General features: G+C 42.2%; 1 protein-coding gene across 1 annotated transcript; it reads left to right on the forward strand.

Annotated features, from left to right (window-relative positions):
- The first annotated feature begins 8,958 nt into the window (after positions 1–8,958).
- On the forward strand, positions 8,959–23,507 carry LOC134216184 (SET and MYND domain-containing protein DDB_G0284059). Its single transcript, XM_062695141.1, has 6 exons — positions 8,959–9,425; positions 9,523–9,718; positions 21,804–22,385; positions 22,444–22,596; positions 22,662–23,175; positions 23,236–23,507. The coding sequence occupies exons 1-6, from the start codon at positions 9,125–9,127 to the stop codon at positions 23,440–23,442; spliced, it is 1,953 nt and encodes a 650-aa protein (XP_062551125.1). The 5' UTR covers positions 8,959–9,124; the 3' UTR covers positions 23,443–23,507.
- Positions 23,508–24,541: the final 1,034 nt, after the last annotated feature.

A 24,541-nucleotide genomic window follows, 5' to 3' on the forward strand; every position in this document is an offset into this window, starting at 1 on the left:
TAGGAGAAGTCCGCAATAGCGACGTGCACTCTTCCCATCCACATCGGCTCAGGAAACTGGATTTGTGCTCCTAGAGAGCCAATCGGGACCAAATTTCGTCCACGGCCCTCTATTTCTCCGTCCAAGAACCCCTGGGGAACTCTAGAGAAGCGAAGTTTAATCGCTGTCTGCATCAGCCAATCGTTAGCGTGGTAACGTACACCAGCGCATGATCCCCCTCCCCACCATCGGTGATCCCACCGCTGCCACCAAAGTTCTATCGTCGTCTACATCAGCGACATCATCCGATCGACTTTGCGATGGCAAAAATCAGAGACCGTCACGACAATATGGTAGACTTTTAACGTTAATATCTCAGCCGTTTCTCGAAAGATTTCCTATAATTTCTTGTATTGTATTGTTCTAAAAATACACATTTTCAATTATTATTTATTGAAAATTGACAAACAGTTTAGAAATAGTAAAACCACCAATCCCGTACATGCATCGCAAGCACAGACATCAAAATCAAGCAACTTGGTAGTTTGGATCTTATCGTCAGTTCGAACAAGAATTGTAACCTGTCAAATTGCTTACATTAAATATTTACCTACATCTACTGTACATAAATAATTATTAATAAAATCCTACTTATTATTTACATAAACTACTACTTATTATTGCTCTAAAATTAGATTACTAGGAATGAACTTAAAGGCAACAGAACAGAATTAAAATAAAACTGAACATTAAAACATCGAATATTGGAATACGAAAATCATCCTGCAGATCCCTAAACCCATCCCGAATCACACTCGTAACGCACCGTTGACGGGGACTGTCAACGCGACAGTTCACCAACATTGTTTCACTGGTCCATCAGCACGAACCGGAGGGAACGATAAAAATTCACGGACGAACGAGGAGCGATCTCTCTACTAGTGAACCGATTACTTTCATTCCCGGACAAGTGTGCGCTAATAATTGCCGGATTGTGAAGTGTGTGACCGTCGATAAAGCGCTACCGGAAAAAACAGTTGAAACTGACAATCGGATCAGGTGAACCCTCACGAAAGTACCAAGCGATCCACGTTTTGTGTCCGCCATTGATACTGGAAAGCCTCGTTTAGTGCCCGCAATCACCGCAAACGTCACCGGAGTGCCACCATTGGCCCGGTAGGGCGTCTCAAGTGGTAGTTCCCGCGCCAGAAATCTCAAGCGGACCTCGTTTCTGCCCGCCATCATCGCCAGTGCCACCGGAGTGCTAACATCCGCCCGGTGGGGTGTTTCAAGCGAATTGCTGCACAAAATTCTAAGTGGACCTCGTGTTGTGCCCGCCATCATACCAAGCGTCATCGAAGAGCCGCGCACGGCCCTGTGGAGTTTGCTTTGGGTCCGCCATAGTAAAAATCATCATCGGCGTGCCACTCCAGCCCGTTGGAGCGTGGCGCGGTTAGTGGAGCAAGCCAATCCGAAAGCAAGGTGTGCTCGATTTTGGTCGGCGAACAACACATTCCCTGTGGAATTCGAGGACATCGGCGTGCCTTGCCATCCCGCTTCCTGCCATCTCCCAAAGTCCTGCGCTTGGACCCCTACTTTTGAAGAATGTTGCATGTAGGTGTGCACGCGTCCGACCGGGACCATGCCACAGAACGATGGGCTGCACCGCTTGAATCTACGACAAAAACCGTGTGTGAACCCTTTTCCCTTCAAAATCGATCTTGGTGAAACATGAATTTATAAGAAACTAATAAATCATGCAAAATTGATATAATGCATAATGTAAACCTAAATTATCCCTATTCACTTGTTATTTAAAGAAATCATTCCTTTTTTGTCATAATTTGCTTTGATTGCTCCACCTCGTGCACTATATTTGGGAAGTCTTTCCGCCAATACCCCTCCAATTTCTTCTGAGAGCTACCAGTGTAACGACCCTGAGGTCACTAAAGGGCAGACGAAAGCCTCCAGCTAAAAGGATCTCTAACAGATTTCACTTAGTGTGGACACAGCAGCATGAAGGCGTTGGTAGCATTTTCAACGAAAAAACCATCGCGTTGATAGTGGTCGTCATTCAACCTCAACGAACCAGCATTTTATGTGAAGAAAGGTTTGTTTACAAAAATGGCGTTTGTTGCGATTCCGCGCAATGCAGTGACGATGCTGAAAATTTTTACCAAATGGTGGCATCTTGGCGAAAAGTCATCAGAACGCCGTCGGACAATAACAGCACTAAGTAAAATTTAGACGCAAGGTTCCGACAAGCGTTTGTTGGTTGCAGATAGTTATTCAAACACGCACAGGCGAAAGAAAATTGGTTCTTCCCAGGATCAGCTTTTTCTGGACAGATAGGGTTGAAATGGACTGTTTCGGTGGCATCACCGTTTTAGCTTTGTTGAGGGATCGAAGTAGGTTGCGGTTGAAAACGGACGCGAAAAAATCATCCGGATTGTCAATTGTCGTGAATTTCAAGCTACTAAACTTAAATGTAATAATTGAACCGAAAAACTAATGTGAGGAGATGTAAAGGAAGATGGCCGGATGAGGAATAAAAAAGAAGAATGACCGTAGCATGGAGATCTTGGAGAGTCCCGAATATGTTGCGGATGAAGGATGATTTCATTTTCAAACGTCAATCAAACCGTAAAGCACGAAGTTGTGATGAAATGGCTGGAGCACTTCAAAAGCTGTACGGGTCGTAGACTGCATTTCAAGATAAGTAACAAATTTGTTTATCTGAATTTCGTATGGGTTCATTGATTATTTCACTCGGGGTGACTCGGGAAGCACAACCCACTGTTTGTAGGAAAAAAGATTTGCATTTGCATTCGTGCTTCCCACATTAGTAGCCTCTCTTTCCTTCTACATTTTATGTGTTGAAATAGGGAAACTACAAACAAACGCGAAAATCAATGTAATGAATAATGGGTGATCACATTTGGTGGATAGTTTTCTGTCGAAGATTGCACATGACTTTAGTTAGAGGGAATTACGTAAATTTTGTCACTGAATCAGAACCAGCCCGCTCCATTTGGCGATTCTTACTGTCACACTTACTTACAAACTGTCAAGCACCCCATAAACATTATAACACATGTTGATCAGCGCCTCTTTATTTATTTATTTAATCAGACTAAGGCCGAAGTGGCCTGTGCGGTATATAAGAGTCTTCTCCATTCGGCTCGGTCCATGGCTACACGTCGCCAACCACGCAGTCTACGGAGGGTCCGCAAGTCATCTTCCACCTGATCGATCCACCTTGCCCGCTGCGCACCTCGCCTTCTTGTGCCCGTCGGATCGTTGTCGAGAACCATTTTCACCGGGTTACTGTCCGACATTCTGGCTACATGCCCGGCCCATCGCAGTCGTCCGATTTTCGCGGTGTGAACGATGGATGGTTCTCCCAACAGCTGATGCAATTCGTGGTTCATTCGCCTCCTCCACGTACCGTCCGCCATCTGCACCCCACCATAGATGGTACGCAGCACTTTCCTTTCGAAAACTCCAAGTGCGCGTTGGTCCTCCACGAGCATCGTCCAGGTCTCGTGTCCGTAGAGGACTACCGGTCTAATTAGCGTTTTGTAGATTGTCAGTTTGGTACGGCGGCGAACTCTATTCGATCGGAGCGTCTTGCGGAGTCCAAAGTACGTACGATTTCCAGCCACTATGCGTCTCCGAATTTCTCTGCTGGTGTCATTTTCGGCAGTCACCAGTGAGCCCAAGTACACAAATTCTTCTACCACCTCGATTTCGTCACCACCGATGCAAACTCGCGGTGGGTGGCTCACATTGTCTTCTCTTGAACCTCTTCCTATCATGTACTTCGTCTTCGACGTGTTGATGACTAGTCCGATCCGCTTAGCTTCCCTCTTTAGTCTGATGTAGGCTTCCTCCATCTTCTCAAAGTTACGTGCCATAATATCTATGTCGTCGGCGAAACCAAATAGCTGGACGGACTTATTGAAAATTGTACCACTCGTGTTAATCCCTGCTCTTCGTATTACCCTTCCAAAGCGATGTTGAATAGCAAACACGAAAGACCATCACCTTGCCGTAACCCTCTGCGGGTTTCGAAGGGACTCGAGAATGCCCCTGAAACTCGAACTACGCACATCACCCGATCCATCGTCGCTTTGATCAACCGTGTCAGTTTATCCGGAAAACCGTGTTCGTGCATTAGCTGCCATAGCTGGTCCCGATCGATTGTATCATATGCGGCTTTGAAGTCGATGAATAGATGATGTGTGGGCACGTTGTATTCGCGGCATTTCTGCAGTACTTGGCGAATGGCGAACACCTGGTCCGTGGTGGAGCGTTCGCCCATAAAACCCGCCTGGTACTGCCCCACGAACTCCCTTGCAGTTGGTGCTAGTCGACGGCATAAAATTTGGGAGAGTACCTTGTAGGCGGCGTTCAGCAATGTGATTGCGCGGTAGTTGCTACAATCCAGCTTATCGCCCTTTTTGTAGATGGGACAAACGACACCTTCCATCCACTCCTGCGGCAAAACTTCCTCCTCCCAAATCTTGGTAATGACCCAGTGCAGCGCTCTAGCCAGTGCCTCACCACCGTGTTTAAATAGCTCTCCTGGTAGTTGGTCAACCCCTGGTGCTTTGTTGTTCTTCAGCCGGCCAATCTCCTCCTGGATTTCCTGGAGATCCGGAGCCGGTAGAATTATGTCCTGCGCGCGTTCTCCCAGGTCCATCACCATACCGCCACCGTTGTCTGCCACATCGCCATTCAGGTGTTCTTCGTAGTGCTGCCGCCACCTTTGGATCACCTCACGCTCGTTCGTAAGAAGGTTCCCGTTTATGTCCTTACACATTCCAGGCTCACATTCGCCGTCATACCAGTCGTTTCTCTGATCCGGGGGCACCGTGCCAAGTGCAGCGGTTGCGGTGCTACCAATGGCGGATCTATCCAGCCATCTTCAAGAGACGCTGCGCCTAGCTGCTCTTCCGTTGGGAGTGCCACTTCCAGCTGCTGCGCGTATTCTTGGGCTAGTCTACCATCTTGTAGCCGCCCAATGTTAAGCCGCGGCGTCCGACTTCGACGCGTGTTGTACACCGTCGAGAGTTTTGAGCGCAGGCATACTGCAACGAGGTAGTGGTCGGATTCAATATTCGCACTGCGGTAAGTGCGGACGTTCGTGATGTCGGAGAAGAATTTACCGTCGATTAGAACGTGGTCGATTTGGTTTTCCGTTTCTTGGTTAGGTGATCTCCATGTGGCCTTGTGGATATTTTTGCGGGAAAGAAGGTGCTTCGGACTACCATTCCGCGGGAGGCTGCGAAGTTTATGCATCGTTGGCCGTTGTCATTCGATACGGTGTGCAGACTATCCGGTCCGATGACCGGTCTATACATTTCCTCCCTTCCTACCTGTGCGTTCATGTCACCGATGACGATTTTAACGTCCCGCAGTGGGCATCCATCGTATGTCTGCTCCAGCTGTGCGTAGAACGCTTCTTTCTCGTCGTCGGGTCTCCCTTCGTGTGGGCAGTGCACGTTGATGATGCTATAGTTGAAGAAACGGCCTTTAATCCTCAGCTTGCACATCCTTGCGTTGATTGGCTGCCACCCAATCACGCGTTGGCGCATCTTACCCAGCACTATGAAGCCGGTTCCCAGCTCGTTGGTGGTGCCACAGCTTTGGTAGAAGGTAGCCGCTCGATGCCCGCTTTTCCACACTTTCTGTCCTGTCCAGCAAATCTCCTGCAGCGCCACGACGTCGAAGTTGCGGGGATGTAATTCATCGTAGATCATCCTGTCGCAACCTGCGAAACCTAGCGACTTGCAATTCCATGTTCCAAGCTTCCAATCGTGATCCTGTATTCGTCGCCTAGGTCTTTGCCGATTATATCGAGTCGCATTATCTCTTATATTGTTCGTAATGATTGGTTTTCTAGGCGGCTTATTGGGCCAGCGCAAACCTCCTGTCTCGTCGGAGGCCGTCGTGTCAGGGCTATTTAGCGTCCCACCTAACACCAGGACTTGGGCTTGTGCGCTTTGAGCGGCACACGGTCGCTTTTGTGGGGCCTACTTGCGGATACATGCAGCTTTTATAGAGGTTTAACAGGGCCCACTGTCAAACCCCACCACATCCTAGGCAAGCCCCACAACTCGCAGATGGCCTGGGAGGGATCGTCAAGCCCTTGGACATAGTCCCTGCTGCCCTCAGCGCCTCTTCTTCCATCCGAATATGTTGATGTTCCTAGTAATATTATTCAATACATCAATTGAATTCTAAATATCTATTATATTCCACCTTTTTTTTGAAATTTTTAAAACTTACTATTTTTATCTTATTAATTCTACTCATTACATGAACATTCAATCTGCTCATTATTATATACATATGAATTTGATTTCTTTGACTGCATTGTAAAATGAATGGTATAAAAATATGTCTATCATTTCCATTCCTAAAGTCCTGGTAATAATTGAGATAGTGCTTGAAAGATCGTGTTAAAGTGCGCGTCGGTTCGGTCGATGTTACGCATTTCTCGGTATGGAAAAGTCATTGAGCTTACATTGTGGAAGATTTTCTCTTGTGCATGAAACAGCCCAATAAATAAAAGTTGAAAAAGCGTGTTTCATAAGTACGCGTCGTTTCGATCATAGAGGCGCAATCCTCAGTATGCAGAAGCCAGGACCAGGACCACAGGACCTGCATTGTGTTAGTTTTGTTTTTCGTCACGGAACTATGAAGGTGAAAGAGTGTTTTTTAATTAATTAGTGCGCGATAGAAAGTGTTTGTTTAAAAGTAGAACGGTTTCGAGACCACGGATTTTTGTTCTGTTTTGTGCGGAAAGTAATTTAAATCATAAAGTGTGCGTTTGAATGTGTTTTTTTTTAATACAGAACGGTCTCGAGATCACGGAGTTTTTGTTCTACTTAATGCGGTCAGTAATTGATGATCAAAATCATTATCATATCAGGGGGGAAGGGGAATTTAATTTCTTTTTGCTCTTTTTTCGTTTCAGAGAGCGAGCAAAGGCGCTTAAACCTAGGCTATTAGCCAGGGCAAGGCTAATACCTTCGCCCCATCCGAGGAAAATCATCGGCAAGGATAATGGAGTGACATAAATTTCTTAGCAAAGTCACTCCCAACGTATTTCCACAAATTTTCTATCATTTGCTTATAATGATACTCCTAAACCACATACCCTACCCAACATCCAATTCCTTGACATCTATGAGGGCGTCGGTGAGTCGCTGGCCTCTCGTTATGTAGATGTCATATCATCATTTCCTTCCCTTTCCTAGTAACGGAGAAGATGGGCGTGGCCAGCAATGATAGCTTTCATGTTTTATCATTTTGGACCTTGGACCATTCAATCCCAAATGGAAATCCATAAGCAATTGGGGTAAGAAAGGTAAAAAGAATATACATGACAACTATCAGTATGCAATCTACGAAATACTCCGTTACAACGCAACGCAACGCATCACCGTTTTAGCTTTGTTGCTGTTAGTGATTTCAACCATTCGAACAAACTTATTGCATCAACTCTCTCCGATGCGCGCTTGTGATTTTGCTACCGAACGGCAACTTTATGTCGTCGCAAAAATTATAAGTATTGCACTTTTGCCCTAAAGAAAATTAATCTCGGATCAACGTGCTTTAGTGCTTGAAATGGCGCATTATTAAAAATAAAGGATCTTTTCAGGCATGTCATACCCGAATAGTCTGTTTGTCTGGGTGAAATTTTTTCCCAATGGTCAATAACCCTTCTTGGATAAATACTTTTAGTCCTGAAAAGGACTGTGTGAAGCTGAAGCTGAAGCTCCTCTCAGTTTGCCATCGGCGCCCTAGAAAACGAAACACGTACGCTTCCATCGCGGGCGGTAACCGAACGTTGCAAATTAATATTTCGCGCCACTCCAATTCTGCATATTTTTCTTTTATTTCGGACACTTTAGAGTTAGAGGATGGTGTCTTCTAGAATTGTGATATGCTAAACAGAAAGCCAGACGAGTGGCTTCAGCGACGATACGACTAATGAGTCGTATTAATCCTTTTTCCACGGATGAAGAACATAGTCTACTAACTGGGAGCTACTACTCGGCTTCTTGATTCAGTTGACCTCCGAGCAGTTTGCTCAGGGTTAAAAAAGACAAATAAATTATGATGACAGTTCATTCCGTATAGCTACGTGGTTCTGCATGGTGACTGAGTTTTTCGAGCCACATGGAGTTTTTCCTAAGAAAAACAAGCAAATTTATCTTGAATCTAAACAAAACCCAGGTTACTACTTCCCGGTATCAACCATTAGACCCCTTTCCGAAAATTCTTGAGAAACCAGAATAGATCTCAAAGCTAAGATGAATCCATATGACAGGTCGATGTGTGAGAAAAGAAATATTTTTTCTTTGATTTAGATTGTTCAAAGTATCTCTACCACAAACTTTCGCACTTTGTACTCGATTTGTTTTTTATCGACCCCTTAGTCAATACAATTGTTCTCATAGTGTAATTCTTGATTTCGACGCTCCCTTAAGGCTGGCGCCCATGGCGGGGGCCAACCGCACGCTACAGCACTGCTTACAGTTATATTACAGTCATATGTCATAGCTTCTATTCTTAAACAGAAAATACTTGCTGTATACTAAATACACTGCGCTACTGCTCCTAGGTTAATCATATTTAAATGTATTGGCGATTATCTTCCGAATTCATTTTGCTATGTCGCTTATTTTCTTATGTTTTACAACATAAGATGTTGTTTGATTGTTAGATGCAAATAGAAAAAGGGTGAAAAGCTCAAAGGCTCCTGTATACTTTTCTCTATGAGAAAATTCATTATTTTAATTAATTTTCATTCAAGAAATCGACCTCTTTCGCTAAATTTCATTTTAGAGCATGTTTTAAGTTGAAACGCATGCGCCTCAGCTTCAAAACATTTTGCCCGAAAAAAAACGTAATCGAAACCAGAATGAACGACAACAAACCCTCCTGTGAGCCAACACGTGACTGCTCGTGGATGTTCGCTATGCGTGAATTTCACGAAACACACACGAAAAGCAGTGAACAGCGCTGGTTTCATCAATCGAAGTTACATTTTCACCGCATACGGACCTGTGTCGAAACATTTCCCGGCCGCCATTTTTTGCAGTGAGCTATTTTTTTCCGATCAGATTAAATGGAATCCTACAGAAAGGATGGATTTTTCCAACAATTCTGCGAAACTATGCGCAAAGGTATCGGACCGAACGAGTTCAATGATTTTGCCCAGTTGGAGACTAACGAGCAACGTTTCGAGTTCATAAATGCACTGAAATCAATCGTCAGCGAGCTCAAGTTGGCACGTGAGTTCAAAGGAAAAAACTTGGAGCAATCGCTGAATTTCAAAAATCTAGGAAATAAGGCGTTCCAGAAGGAAAGCTGGGCCGAGGCGCTAGCGCATTATAATTTGTGTTACTTGGCTACTCCGGAGTGCAATGGTAAGTGGTTCTGATGTGATTCTATGTATGGACATAACCTTGACAAGTATGTTTTTACTTTTACTTACTTTTACTTAATTTTGATTATTTTTTTTAGAAGCAGAGAAAGCAATCATACTAGCGAATAGATCTGCAGTTCTTTATCATTTGGAAAAATATGATCAAGCATTGAAAGATATTCAACGTGCAATTGATTATAATTATCCAAAGGATCTCATGTACAAACTAACAGAACGAAAAGCTCGTTGCTATCTTGGCAAGAAGGATCATGTCAAAGCTCTGCAATGTTTCAAGTAAGTTTATCGCTAATACACCATAAGTTAAACATTACTAATGATATGGTTTATCAAATCATATTGTGTTGTTCATATGTTTGATAGATCAGTAGCTTAGATCTGCCAGGTAATCTGCAGTTGAATTATGTTCTCAGGGACAGTGTTTATTTGTAATGCTTTTAGTCTAGACATATAAGAATGGGCTCGAAGGCCCTCCTTAGCCGTACGGTAGAACGCGCGGCTACAAAGCAAGACCATGTTGAGGGTCAGCGGTTCGATTAAGTTCGATGATTGAAATATTGTTATCATTTATTAAAGATGTTATCAAAGATTTGGGGGTTTTATTGGACCACAAATTATCCTTCAAAGAACATATTGCCTATACATGTTCCAAAGCCTCGAAAACGCTCGGGTTTATATTCCGCATTGCTAAAAACTTTGAAAACATTCAATGTCTTAAGGCTCTTCACTGCTCGTTGGTTAGGTCGATATTGGACTATGGATTAGAGTGGGGCGCAGTTGTATGGAACAACGCAAACTTCGTCCGATTAAGCGAGATCAAGGTTTTTCTGAATCGTTTCGGGACACCAATCAACTGTGCAAAATATGGGCTCGATTGGTTGCAACCTCGCATGCCGCATCGCGTTTTAAATTTACATGGAGATTAGTATGGGAAAACGTACTTTTTTACATTTTTGCTATTAGCGGCTTCAATTTATCATTAATCACGTGACTCAATACGTTAGCATATAGTCTGGAAGATGCCGAAAGACTTTGCCGAAGAAGGTACGTAGCTGGAAGGTCTACAAAAAATGTTATTACGTTTCGAAAATTGATTGTTCAAACCATATGCAGGAAATCAATGTTTCTGCCAGCACTACCGGATGACCTATGGATATCGAAGGGCAAAACCCATCTTCCTTCTTGTCGGATTTTTTTCTTTGTGAAATGATTCCGGATAGCTCCCATTAGCTCTAAAGCCCTATAAAATCAATTATTTTGAAATAACACTCAGTTAAATTATTGATCTACGTAGTTCGGCAGTGCTGGCAGAATAAACGATTTTTTGCATATGGTTTGAACACTCAATCTTCGAAGTGTTATAACTTTTTTCGTGGACGTTCCAGCAACGTGCCTTCTTCAGCAAAGTTTTTCGGCATCCTTTGGGTTACACTTTAACGCAATGTGCCACTTGGTTTACGATGAACTGAATCCTCTAGTAGTAGAAATGCAAAAATATACGTTCTCCCATACTAATTTCCATACAAACTTCAAACACGATGCGGAAAGCGAGGAAGCAACCAATCGGTCCCAAATTCTGCACAGTTGTTCAGAACCCAGAATTGCTTCGAAAAACCATTGATTTGAAAAAATGATCATGACGCCCCACTCTAATATGGATCTATTGTTTGGGCACCCTATTATCAGAATCGTATCCTCCGCATTGAATCAGTACAACGTAAATTTGTCAGATTTGCGTTACGTTATCTGCCGTGGAATGATCCTATGAATCTCCCTCGTTATGAAGATTGCTGCAAACTCATAGGATTGGAGCTTTTGAGTGTTCGTCGAAAAATTGCAAAATCGCTGTTCGTTCTGATCTATTACAGTCCAAAATTGATTGCCCTTAATTGTTGGCCTCTCTTAAATTCAATGCACCTAGTCGGCGTCTCCGCTCACATCCGTTTTTACATATTCAAACTGCCAGGACTACTTATGGTCACTTTGAGCCTATTTCAAATATGTGTAGAGTATTCAACATCTGTTCTCACACATTCGACTTCTTAAGCAAATATTGCATGTATCATTAGGATGAATTGTTAATCTGTTGATGCAAAAGAAGAGGAGGTTTTTACGCCCGTTTGAGGAAGAACAGTACGTTCCACTCAACGGGGCTTTTCCTGCTCCTAATAAAGAAAGAATAAAGAATAAAGATAGCTACAACTAGCGCTAATACTCCGTTATAAGAGAAGATCAATTAATTACGTAACGCAAACATGGGCAATTTTCGACCCTCCTCCCTCTATGTCACACTTTTTGTATGAATTATCCAAAAATTTTGTATGGATTGTCACACTTCTGGCGACCCCATACAACACATTTTGAAATTTAGTCCCTGGAAATAAATAATCGAACCCAATTGCTAAATGGTTGAAAACATCCTTGAATTGGTCTGCAACGGTTTTTTTTCGCTAGGCTGAATAGAAAGTGTTCTAGTTCTGAGCCTATACTGAGGCTCTTGGTCATCCAATAAATTCATGAAATAAGGCTTTTGCCTCTAAACGTGCTAAAAGATCAATTGGACTGTTTTAAATACATTATAAGCGTAGATATAATTATGCTACTCTAAAGTGGGAGCAGTACAGCAGTGTCTGAGATACTATTACGGCAAAGGTCTTCTTCTTCTTCCATGGCTCTACAGTCTACATTCCAACTGGAACTTGGCCAGTTTTTCAACTAAGTATTCTTTTAGCATTTCCTCAGTTATTAATCGAAAGCTTTTCTATGCCCACCGTTTCATGAGTATGTATCTCATGTGGTACACGATTGCCAGGGATTCGAGAATGTTTCCCACCATAAAACATCCTAGACTGGCCATGTCCGGATTGGCAATCCTGCGTCTTTTCTCGCAAGACTAACTGGAGACCAAGTTAATCGGCTCAAAACCGGTCGTTATAGCAACGCCTCGGCGGTTTACTGGTGCTGTCGTTTTACAAACGCCAGATGTGAAATCCCGTTAGAAACGCTAACGGGATTTAATGCGATTCTTCTGAACGATGGCCAAGCTTCGACGTTCAAGGAATCAAAAGCCGTTCATCGACGTAACGTTTCACAGAGTGAGCGCCCGAACATGTATGGATGGTTGGAGAGAGATACGTACATACGTATGAAGGTAGACTAGCTCTGTTGGTCCTGGATGGACAGCGCAGTTTGATCCCAAGCTACTTGCAGAAGTCCTGCGCTGAGAGGTTACCGCGTAAAGCCTGAGTGATGAGCGATTGACTTCTCTAGTAAAAGCGTGTAACGTGCCCATGCCCAGGAAAACACAACATTGGGATGACCGTCAGCCGGTGTATATACTTGTGGACGCCACGATTGCAAGCCTTTGTAGAATTTGTCTTAAAGCAAAGACGGTGATGTAACAGGACAGAGGATGACTGAGGAAGTTGAACTACCCAATTAACACACATGTTCCAAATCAGTTGCCGCCATTTATTTTTGATTAAATTCGTCAGTAATCAAGTTGCAGTAACCAGATTTAGTCTAAATGTGCTACTGGTGGCGACGGCGTTTTCGGCGTTACGCCGAAAGCCATTTTGGCGAAAGTGAATCGTTTTCTCACGTTTGTTTCTTGAAGATTTTATCTGCATTTTTCAGAATATTTGCGAAACTTCAACGGGAGAATCTTTTAAATTTTGTCGAAAAAATTTGATGAACTCCCGAAAATTCCCTGAGCTTTTACAAAATATTCATTTGAAAATTATTTTTGGATTTTCCATGGCAACTACTTTGAAGTTTTGAGAATTCTTTGAAATTTCCAAGGAAGCACTTTGGAGTTTCCAAGAAAATTTGTTTCGTATTTCCGTGGGAAATTCTTTAGAATTCACATGAAAAATTCTACAGAATCACGAAAAATTGTTCCAAGTTTCTACAGGAAAATGTTCGGAAACTCCACGAAAAGTTTCTGTTGAGTACTCTTCGAAAATTACATAGGAAATTCTTAAGATTTTTTGGAGAAATTTGTTCGAAATGTAGATATCAACAAAAAATGGATTTTAACAGCAAATTGTCCGAAATTTTCATAACAAATTCATTTGAATTTGCACAGGATTTTAAAAAACTTCTATGGAAAATTCGAATCTTCCAAGGCGAATTTTAGAAAATTTTAACTAAAACTGTTTAGAACTTCTACGTAATTTATACAGATAATTCTTTGTATTGTCCATAAGGAATTCTTAGGAAGTTCAATGGATAAGTAGGGGAAGGTGGTCGGTTGTCGGCACCCTTTTATTCTTGGTTCATAACTTTTGCCCAATTGAACAAAGTGGTGATAATTGCATACCAATAGAAGCCTACAGGGGTTAGACAAAAAGGTTGAGATAGGTAAAAAAAAGTCGAAATTCAAATCATCATAACTTTGCGTATAATAATCCGATTTTGATAAAACCAGGACCATCAGAAGCGGACACTTTACTAGTATTTTGTCCCCTTACAAAACCTGAGATTGGTTATTGGTCACCGGAAATGTTTTGGGTTTTCCGAGGGTATGTTCAAGATGCATTTTTTCCACTGCTTGTCATTTTATGTGACGTTAACTTTCATCATGTTTTATGCTTTCTCCGAAAACTAGAACTAATATGCCTGCCAATGGTGGCTGTAGATCGAGAATCCATCTAAACTACACAGAGATACGGCCATTTCCGTAAAAACGGTACCGGGAACATGATGAAATGAACAGATCGAATAATGCAAATATGAGTATCTGACTTCATGGATTTACGAGACGGTGATTACAGAAACATTTCCAGAATGATAGTGTTCACTGCCACCCTTATAGCAGGTTCCATGGGCTACCTAGGAGGGGCCGGTTTTGGCACCATCTGGAACCATGCATATATGGGTGTCAAAATTCATGTTTTCCCAAGACGATGAATATAGGATCTTTATTAGAGATATATTTTGAGGACTGTAAGACTCTTTGGCCAATTTGTAACAGGTTGCGGAAGTTCCGCGAAACTGACATTTGTTCAGGGTGTATGGCCAATCCCGTATCGTTTTCACGAAAATTGCCATATCTCTGCGTATACTTAACGGATTTTCGATCTGCAGCCAGCATTGGTCAGCATATTAGTTCTAGTTTCTGGGGGAAACATAAAAAATGATGGCAGCAAACGTCATATAAAATGACAAGCAGCAGAAAAAATGCATTTCTAACATACCCTCGGAAAACCCGGAACACCACCGGTGGCCAAGAGCCAATCAGAGGTTTCGCATAAGGTATACTAGAAGAGTTTCCGCGTCCGATGGTCCCAGTTTGATCAAAATCGGATCATTCTACGCAAGGTTATGCATATTTGAACTTTGACAATTTTTTGCCTATCTCTATTTTTGTCTAACCCCTGTATATGTATAAGCTTATATTGTAGATCCAGTTGAAAACCGAACTGAGCTCTCGCGACAATTGCATTTTCTACCATTTGCGGATGTCGCAACTGCATCGCGAGTAGTGCGCATCTATGCCATAGCCGTGCGCCATAATGCGCACCACTCACGATGCAGTTGCGATATTCGGAAATGGGAAAAAAATGTGATTGTCGCGAGAGCTCAGATCGGTTTTCAACTGGATCTACAATAACGTATATTTGACAAAAGTAAGTAAGGTTTAGAAACTATAGCTGAGACAGCAATTATTTTGATGAAAATCATTTCAATTTGGGATTCCAACAATGTTCTAATTTTGTTTCAACAATATGAGAAAATTGGTATTTTTGACAGCTAAACCATTTCATTCAAATAAAAAATTGATTGATTTGAAAGTTTTTGTTTCGTTCAAAATTCTTATTTTCACAGTCAAAGTTTTCAGAACAATATTTTCAAAATAATCAAACAAACCTAAACTTATCACAATTTTGGCAACACTGGCAAGTAGAAGTAATGTAACTGGCAGCTAAAGACTGTCTGTCAGTGACATTTGCGGGAAAAACAGCAGTGGAAAATTTCTTGACTGGAACAGGTAATCAATTTGTTTTAATAATATATGTTAAAAGCTTAATATAAGTATTATGTTTTAGTATTCCTCTGGTTCGTTAGCGTGACGTAAAGGCGCAGCTTAAAATGGACACTAATTGGACCGGTTCACTTTCTCAGGAAACCAAATTGCAATGCCGTACGCTCGGCCGATCGGCACTGGACCACACGGATTAATCCAGAAACGCCCATAAATTTGAACCACCTCAACGATTCCCACAACTATGACGACGCTGGTAAATATGGTGGCCACGGAATCGGCAAAAGTGGCGGCTGCCACTTCTGGAATGGTAGCCCGGCGAAAACTCCCGTCATCGTGTACGCTTAAATGTGGCGGCAGAATTGGCAATCGGTTAAATCCTTTTCGCAGAATATCAACGTTGTGGTTGTTAAAATAGTGGAAATACGAGCAAAATCAGAATTTGTATATATGAAGAAATAAAAATAAAACATTTTATTTAAATACAAAACTTTAAAATTAAATTGAAAAACCACATATGAAAATGAAAGTAAACATGAATTGTTGTTTTGAAAGTATCACTTGTTGATTTTAATGTAAAACGCACATTTCGTTTTGAGAGGAAAATGTTGTTTTGAAAGATTTGACGCTTATCAATGTTCTTGCGAAATGACAATTTTTGCATTGATAGATTTAACAATCCAATACTTTCTACTGAAATTCACTAATTAATTTTCTTAATTTTACCAACGTTTTTTTACTTTTACCAACGATTTTTTTTGTGTGTACTAACGATACTTTTAGAATTTCTTGAATATTAAATTATTTATTTACTCCATTCGCACAAAATTCAATAGCGATCAATTAGAAATCATACTGCGTCGAAAAAACTTTGTTGCACGTAAGTCTGTGATGTCTAGGTATAAGAAAAATTGGTTAATGTTTGTGTATGTCTCGTGTGCACACACGGACTGACAGACATTTGGGTTGAATCTACACACCCACAGTTAGGCACACGTGGTGCACGGAGAGTGCCCCTACTTTGATAGAGTAGCGCGTGGTCTATTTCGGCAGAAGAGTGAGTGATCGGCCTGTGCTGAGGAAGGAGTGTCGTAGCGGGTAACCGCTATCGTCACCACGAGGCATGGCTGAAGTTTGTGTATAGACTACACATGCTGAGGTAGGAGTGTCTTAGCGTAGTATCTGTAGGCCCAGGCAGTTACCGCTAGACTCCTCGAGGCATGGCAGTGGAGTGTCAGAGTGAGCATCCAAGTAAGTCTCAAATGGTGTAGATTTTCACTTGATAACATTTTTTTTGTTTATTAAACGAAACATGGGCATCAGTTTGGTTCTGTAGTCGGCACAAAAAGATCGTGCTTATATGGCGCATGCATATGCCAAAATGTCCTTATCAGATATGCATCTGAATTCGAGAACGCGTGTTCGTGTTCAAAACGTTCTGAACACTGCACACTGTTAAAGAGCACTGACCTAACTTAGTAGCTTGTATCATAGAAAAACAAATTCAAGCGACGGCATGCTACACATTTTTCGGCTAGTAATGGAACACGTGGGCATCTAACGGGTAGATATCAAGCATGCTCGTATGTTTTTTCATAGTTCCAAATCTAAGGAATCTTAGATACCATGATCGTTTTGCTTGCATACCAACCCAGTGCACACTGAACATCTTGGCTCATGTTCTGTTCAAGATGCATCTCTGGTCCTTATCTGTCATCTGCCAAAAGTTACGTCGGGGTGCCGACACCCGACCAGTGCCGGCAACCGACCACCTTCCCCTATTAAAAAAGAAGGGTCGTTTGGCCGAAAACCATTTGGCGGAAAGCCACTTAGAAGAATGATACGGTAAGTCGAAAATCATCAAGTCGAATTGCATTTGGCCGAAATTAACGTTTAGGCGAAACAGTTATACACCCAAGTAGCACACGCAACATCTTCCTAAAAGCACCCTGTTTCTATTCAGTTTCATTAAAGGCATTAGAAAAACATCAAAGCACGGAAAAGTTGCATCAAGATGTCAAAAACGTTCGAATCGTAATCAATGTTTCATTAACATTGCAATGCAGTACGTGTTTGACATTTGGAAACAAACAAGAAACAAAATCATTAAGTTGCATATTTTCAACCATGTAACTTCAATGCGTCTTTCAAAATTTGATTGTTTGTTTAAATTGAGTTGCAGATAAGTTAAGTGCGTCTTCATGTTTAATTTAGCATCGTTCAACGTTTTGACCACTCACAATTTTTTTCTGTGATGGTACAATCAAGTACCCAATCAACCCGAGTACAAAACTTCATAATCGTATGGTTTTATGGTGAGTCCCTTCGAAGTGTTGAATGGTGCTGTGGTAGAGTGAAGGACTATCAATCACAAGATTCATAAATCGAATCCAGTTTTATATTTTTATTTATTTGTTTTCCGCTGTAGTATTTTGCAACATTATCGCAATTTTTCTGCAATCGAAGGATGTTTCCGTAGGCTCCACCTCTTGCGCTTTATAGATTGCAAAAGAGTTATATTTGTTGGCACATACGCAAAGATTGTTTCTTTCCGAATAGTTGCAATACAGTGAAATGTTCGGTAGTGAAACAAGTTGTGCTGCTTAGGCAACCAAGTATACAACGGAAAACAGTTTGGTCAAAGCGACATACCGCCGAGTTGATAATTTAGCCGAAATAACACGTCCTATGACTGAAATGGTCGTTTGGCCGAATAAATTATTTGTCCGGAAATGTCGTTTGGCCGAAATGGTTTTTTGACAGAAAGGGCCATTTGGCCGAAAATGTCAACTGGTCCAATGGCCGAATGTTGATTACTGAACCACCCGTTTTGCCAAATAATAATTTTGGTCAAATGACATTTCTGCCAAACGATCATTTCGGCCAAATGCATATTTCGGCTATCTGTCGTTTAACGAACCGAAAGTCATTCGACAAAAAAACATTTATTCGAATAGCACTTGGTTGAAGAACACGTTAGACCGAATGTCATCTAACCAAATTCCATTAGGCCCAAGCAAAATGGTATTTGGCCGACAACGACAAACAGCCCAAATGCACATTCAGCTGGGTGTCAGGCCATTAGGCCGAAGGCCATTTGGCCGAAGGTCATTAGGCCGAATGGTCATTAGGCCGAACGGTCATTAGGCCGAATGGCCATTAGGCCGAATTAGCAAAAAGAAGCATAAAGTGAAAAATGAGAAGTTCTTTCTTCACCTTACCCCTTCTTCCTTCCCCCTTCTTGTATCTACCTTCCTCTTTCTTTTTTTCTTCTTTCCTCTTTCTTCCTTCTTCCTTAATCTTCTTCCTTCTCCCTTCTTTCTTCTTCCTTCTTCCTTCTTTCTTCTTTCTTCTTCCTTCTTCCTTCTTCTTTCTTCCTTCTTCCTTCTTCCTTTTTCCTTCTCCCTTATTCCTTCTTCCTTCTTTTTTCTTCCTTCTACCTTCTTCCTTCTTCCTTCTTTCTTCTTCTTTCTTCCTCCTTCTTTCTTATTCTCCCTTCTTCATTCTTCCTTCTTCTTTCTTCCCTCTTCCTTCTTCCTTCTTCCTTCTTCCTACTTTCTTCTTCCTTCTTCCTACTTCCTTCTTCCTTCTTCCTTCTTCTTTCTTCTTTCTTCCTTCTTCCTTCTTCCTTTTTCATTCTTCTTTTTTCCTTCTTCCTTCTTCTTCCTACTTCTTATTTCTTCTTTCTTCCTTCTACTTTCTTCCTTCTTCCTTCCTTTTTCTTTCTTCTTTCTTCTTACTTCTTTCTTCTTCCTTCTCTCATCTTCCTTCTTCCTTCTTCCTTCTTCCTTCCTCCTACTTCCTTCTTCATTCTTTCTACTTTCTACTTTCTTCTTCCTTCTTCCTTCTGTTTTTTTCCTTCATCCATTTTCCTTCTTCCATATCCTTCTTTCTTCTTCCTTCTTCCCTTTTCTTGCTTCCATCTTCCTTCTTTCTTCTTCCTTCGTTCTTCTTTTCTTCTTTCTTTTTCCTTCTACCTTTTTTCTTCTTCTTTCTTTCTTCTTTCTTCTTCCTTCTTCATTATTCCTTCCTTCTTCCTTATTCCTTCTTCTTTCTTCCTTCTTCTCCTTCCTTCTTTCTTCTTCCTTCTTTTCCTCTTTCTTCTTCCATCTTCCTTCTTCTTTCTTCTTCCATCTTCCTTCTTCTTTCTTCTTCCATCTTCCTTCTTCTTTCTTCTTCCATCTTCCTTCTTCTTTCTTCTTCCATCTTCCTTCTTCTTTCTTCTTCCATCTTCCTTCTTCTTTCTCACTTCTTCCTTCTTTCTTCTTCCTTCTTCCTTATTCCTTCTTCTATCTTCCTTCTTCTTCCTTCCTTCTTTCTTCTTCCTTCTTTTCTTCTTCCTTCTTCCTTCTTACTTCTTCCTCCTTTTTCCTTTTTTTCCTCTTCCTTCTGCCTTTTTACTTCTCCCTTCTTTTTCTTTTTTTCTTCTTCCTCACTTCGTACTAGTCACTTATCACTCCCCAGTGCTCATTCGGCCTAATGACCATTCGGCCTAATGGCCATTCGGCCTATTGACCGTTCGGCCTAATGACCATTCGGCCTAATAACCTTCGGCCTAACGGCTTTCGGCCTAATGACCCAGCATCATTCAGCTGAACTAGTAGTTTGTCCGAAAAAGTTGTTTGTCCTTACAATTCATTTGGCTGAAAACTGTTATTTAGCCGAAACGGTCGTTTGTCCGAAAAAGTCAAATGACCTATTCGACTAAACGGCTTTCAGCCTAACCAACAAATAATTTTAGCTATATTAGCTATAGAGGACTATTTTTAGTCATATAAGCGTTTTGGTCACCTTCAATGTTTGCTGGGTTGTGACCTTCGGCAAAATGGCTTTCTGCCGAACGACTCTTTTCCGTTCTAAAATTCTATTTCAACGACACATTTTTTTTTGAATTTCAACGGGAAATCCTTTGAAATTTACTCTCGAAGTTTTTCTTAAGTCTGACGGAGAGATTTTTTAAATTTCAACAAGAAATTGTATTGATCTCTGAATTTCTAACGGAATTTCTTCGGAAAAATCTTCGGAATTTCCACGAAAAATTCTGCGGACTTCTTCAAATTTGAATCGGCGTGAACAATTATAGACCACCGGCGTGACCAATTTTAAACGGTGGCGCGCCGAGGCAAAAATATCGGCGGCGGCGGCATGCCAAAATGGGTACATGGAGAAAGCGAATAAATCACGTTGCATTAGCTGTTGAAAAACCATCCACCGTCCACACCGCGAAAATCGGACGACTGTGGCGGGCAATAATCCAGTGAAAATGTTTCTCAACAAACGATCCGATGGTCACAAGCAGGCGAAGGACGCAGATCAAAGTGGAAGACATTTTGCGGATCGTTCGTAGATTGCGACTTCGTCTCCGCTTTATCGTAATATGTGGCCGACCCACCTCAATTTTGTGCAATTCAGCATCGCACATATTAATCACTCATCATGTTTGCATCGCTTGCACACGCGACTCACCTTGTGAGGAAGCTTGGATTAACTGACTGCGAATGCTCGTGCGAATGTGTATCCTGGCTGCCAAGATATTGAAAGTTTTCGACCTTCTCCACTGCTTGCCCAGCTACCGTTAATTTGAAGTGTTTTTTCGTGTTGATATCTAACGATTCGGTCTAGCTGACGTTGATGGTGAGACCCGCCGTAGCAGAGCGTTCGGTCAATTCGTTAAGCTTACTCTGCATATCAGAGCGCTGTTACGCTGGTGAGCCATATCATCAGCCTCCATTAAATGTTCGCAGCGTTCGATTTCGACTCTTGTTTTGAACTCAGGCATCTTTTTGAACGCAGGCTTATTGCAACGAAGTAGTTATCGGATTATATATTCTCACTGCGATATGTGAGGACGTGATGTCGGAGAAGAATTCACCGTCGATTAGATCGTATTCGATTTGTTTATTAGGTGTTCTCCATGCGACGTTGAAGATATTTTCGCGGGGGAAAAAAGTGTTGTACTACCATTCCGCAGGAGGCTGCAAAGTTTATGCATCGATGGCCGTTGTTATTCGGTACGGGATGTAATCCTGGCGACTTGTAGATCCATGTTCCAAGCTTCCAATTGTGATGCTTCATTCGTCGCCTAGGCCTTTACTGATTGTATAGAGCCGTGTTCTCTCGGCTTGTTGGGCCTGCCTTTGAGCGACACACGATCGGTTTGGTGGGGCCTGCTTGTGAAATGTAGCTTTTAATGAAAGTCTAACAGATCCCACTTTTTTAATTCTTTATTTGAGCGATTTCTTTAGATAATTTAAGTTCATCACTTAACGGGTCAAACCCCGCCACATTCTAGGCAAACCTTACAACTCGATGTGGCCAGGGGAGGGATCTCAATCATTTTAAGTAAACATCTATTCATCTACCACCAAATTTTAGGGACACGCTTCCAGCACTAGACGAATGTAAACTTCCACTAGAACGTCGACAAAAGCTCGAGAGAGATGCCCAAATCATGATCAAACTGCTACCGAAAAACATAGAAGCTGAGGCTAAACTGGCGAAGAGCAAAAAAACGACACCAGCCAATCCCAAATATCCTCCGCAACCCGAAAACTACATTGAGAAAGGGCTGCACTTCGACTATACCCAGGAAGAGGGTCGCTTCGCCAAAACGAGTGTGGACATGAAACCGAATGCAATTATTCTGTTAGAGAAGCCTCACGTTTCCGTTCTACTTGAGGAGTACAGTTTGTCCCACTGCAGTACTTGCTTCAAACGCGTTACAATCCCGATTAGTTGCCCTAAGTGCTCCGACGTCATATTTTGCTCCGAGGCATGCGAGAAAAAGGGTAACTCGAGCTATCACAAGTACGAGTGTGGGTTTCTGCCCATATTTTGGAGGTCTGGTGCATCGATCACTTGCCACATGGCACTGAGGATGATCACACAGAAGTCGGAGGATTATTTCATGGGCTTCCGTAATGAATTACCTATTTTAACTAACGACGTGACAGATAAGTAATTAATTGCAATGTGCTCAGCAAGCTAGAATCTATTCATTTGAACATATTCGTAGGCTTACCAACGATGACTATCGAAAAGTGTACAAGCTGGTAACTCATGAAGACAAACGCACACCTGAGGACTACTTCCAGCGAACGATAATGGCAACCTTGCTGAATTCCTGCTTAACGCTTGGGGGATTTTATAAATCTAAGGAAGCAGAAAGGTAAGTCAAATTGGTTTCTGTTATAAGCTTTAACTTATTCAATTATCATAATATTTATCCAACAGCTTCATAGGAGCTCTGCTGCTGCACAATTTGCAGCTTCTACAATACAATGCCCATGAAATCTCCGAGCTCCAACGCGAAAACGAACGTGACATTGGGAAATCCACGTTCATTGGTGGTGGTCTTTACCCGACATTAGCTCTGTTCAATCACTCTTGTGAACCCGGTGTCACGCGCTACTACCGAGGAAACTCCGTATGCGTTCGTACTGTGAAAAGCATCCCGGCCGGATCGATGGTAGCAGAGAATTACGGGCCATTGTTCACTCAAGAATCTCGCGAGCAGCGCCGCAGTACTCTGTTAAATCAATACAAATTCACGTGCAACTGTCGTGCGTGCAGCGAAAATTGGCCTAAATTTGTGGATATGGACTCCAACGTGCTGCGCTTCAAATGCGACGGCGGTAAGATCTGCAGCAATGTTTTGGAAATTCCAGCCGAGATAAATGAGTTCATGGTGCAATGTACTGAATGTGGACAGCATACGAACATAATGAAGGGGCTCAAGTCGTTACAAGTGAGTATAAATCGAATAATTTCACTACGGTACATTTTTGATATGGACTCTTTTTCTTAGGACACGGACATGCTTTTCAAGTCAGCAACTAAATTACATGACGCCGGTGAATACGAGTATGCACTGCGAAAGTACGTTGAAATGATCAATACGTTGGATGAAGTTTTGGTTCCGCCGTATCGAGATTTTCATCTCTGCCAGCAGGGACTGCGATCGTGTATGCTGGAATTCGGAAATAGATTTATTAGATCGGCTTACAAGAAGTAGATTTTCCTTTAAAAATGTGTTTTATTTGAGTTCTATTTAAATAAATTTTCGAAAAAATAACCGTATTTAAGAGCATCTGAAATATTAGCCTGGATCAGTGGTGCAATTTATCAAAAATGCCTGCTGAGTGTGATTCTTTTGTTTTGTATTTTTCTCTGCTCCCCTTTGCCTATGACGGTGTCTTTCAGTCCGCAAGGCAAAGCAGGAGTAGCTACTACTAAGTAGTACTACTTAGTGGTATCGTTTCATCCCTACTCGAGAATGCCCCTGAAACTGTAATTCGAGCACATCACCCGATCCATCGTCGCCTTGATCAAACGTATCAGTTTATCCGGAAATCCGTTTGCGTGCATTAGCTGCCATAGCTGGTCCCGATCGATTGTATCATATGCGGCTTTGAAGTCGATAAATAGATGGTGTGTTAGCACGTTGTATTCGCGGCATTACTACAATACTTGACGTACGGCAAACACCTGATCTGTGGTAGAGCGTTCGCCCATAAATCCTGCCTGGTACCCCACAAACTCTCTTGCAATTGGTGTTAGTCGGCGGCATACAACTTGGGAGAGTACCTTGTAGGCGGCGTTCAGCAACGTGATTGCGCGGTAGTTGCCACAATCCAGCTTATTGCACTTTTTGTAGATGGGACACATGACATCTTCCATCCACTCTTGCGGCAGAACCTCATCCTCCCAAACCCAGTGCAGCGCTCTAGCCAGTGCCTCCCCACCGTGTTTAAACATCTCTCCTGGAAGTTGGTCAGCTCCATGGGCTTTGTTGTTTTTCAGCCGGCGGATCTTATCCTGGATTTCCTAGAGATTCGGAGCCGGAAGTCATATGTCCTGCGCGCGTGCTCCTAGGTTAATTACCATACCGCCACCGTTGTCTGCCATATCGCCATTCAGGTGCTCTTCGTAGTGCTGCCGCCATCCAGGGTTGGTCATTTCTCACACTTCGTCTTGAAATGTGTAGAGATTTTACAAATAAAGAGAAGTGTATTGATTCACACTCGAGAGCGTTCACACGTACGTGTGATTGAAGCCGAGAGAAACATGATCGATAAAGAGTGAGAATATTTTCGGTCGCGTGTGTTTTGATA

The sequence above is a fragment of the Armigeres subalbatus genome, chromosome 2 (genome assembly GCF_024139115.2).
Source record: "Armigeres subalbatus isolate Guangzhou_Male chromosome 2, GZ_Asu_2, whole genome shotgun sequence".
NCBI lineage: Eukaryota > Metazoa > Arthropoda > Insecta > Diptera > Culicidae > Armigeres > Armigeres subalbatus.

Excerpts from the sequence above, each read along its gene's own strand:
- LOC134216184 (XM_062695141.1), top strand. The coding sequence starts at position 9,125 with ATGGAATCCTACAGAAAGGATGGATTTTTCCAACAATTCTGCGAAACT. Across the intron at positions 9,426-9,522 it reads GGCTACTCCGGAGTGCAATG|AAGCAGAGAAAGCAATCATA; the intron begins GTAAGTGGTTCT and ends TATTTTTTTTAG. Across the intron at positions 23,176-23,235 it reads AGGGGCTCAAGTCGTTACAA|GACACGGACATGCTTTTCAA; the intron begins GTGAGTATAAAT and ends TCTTTTTCTTAG.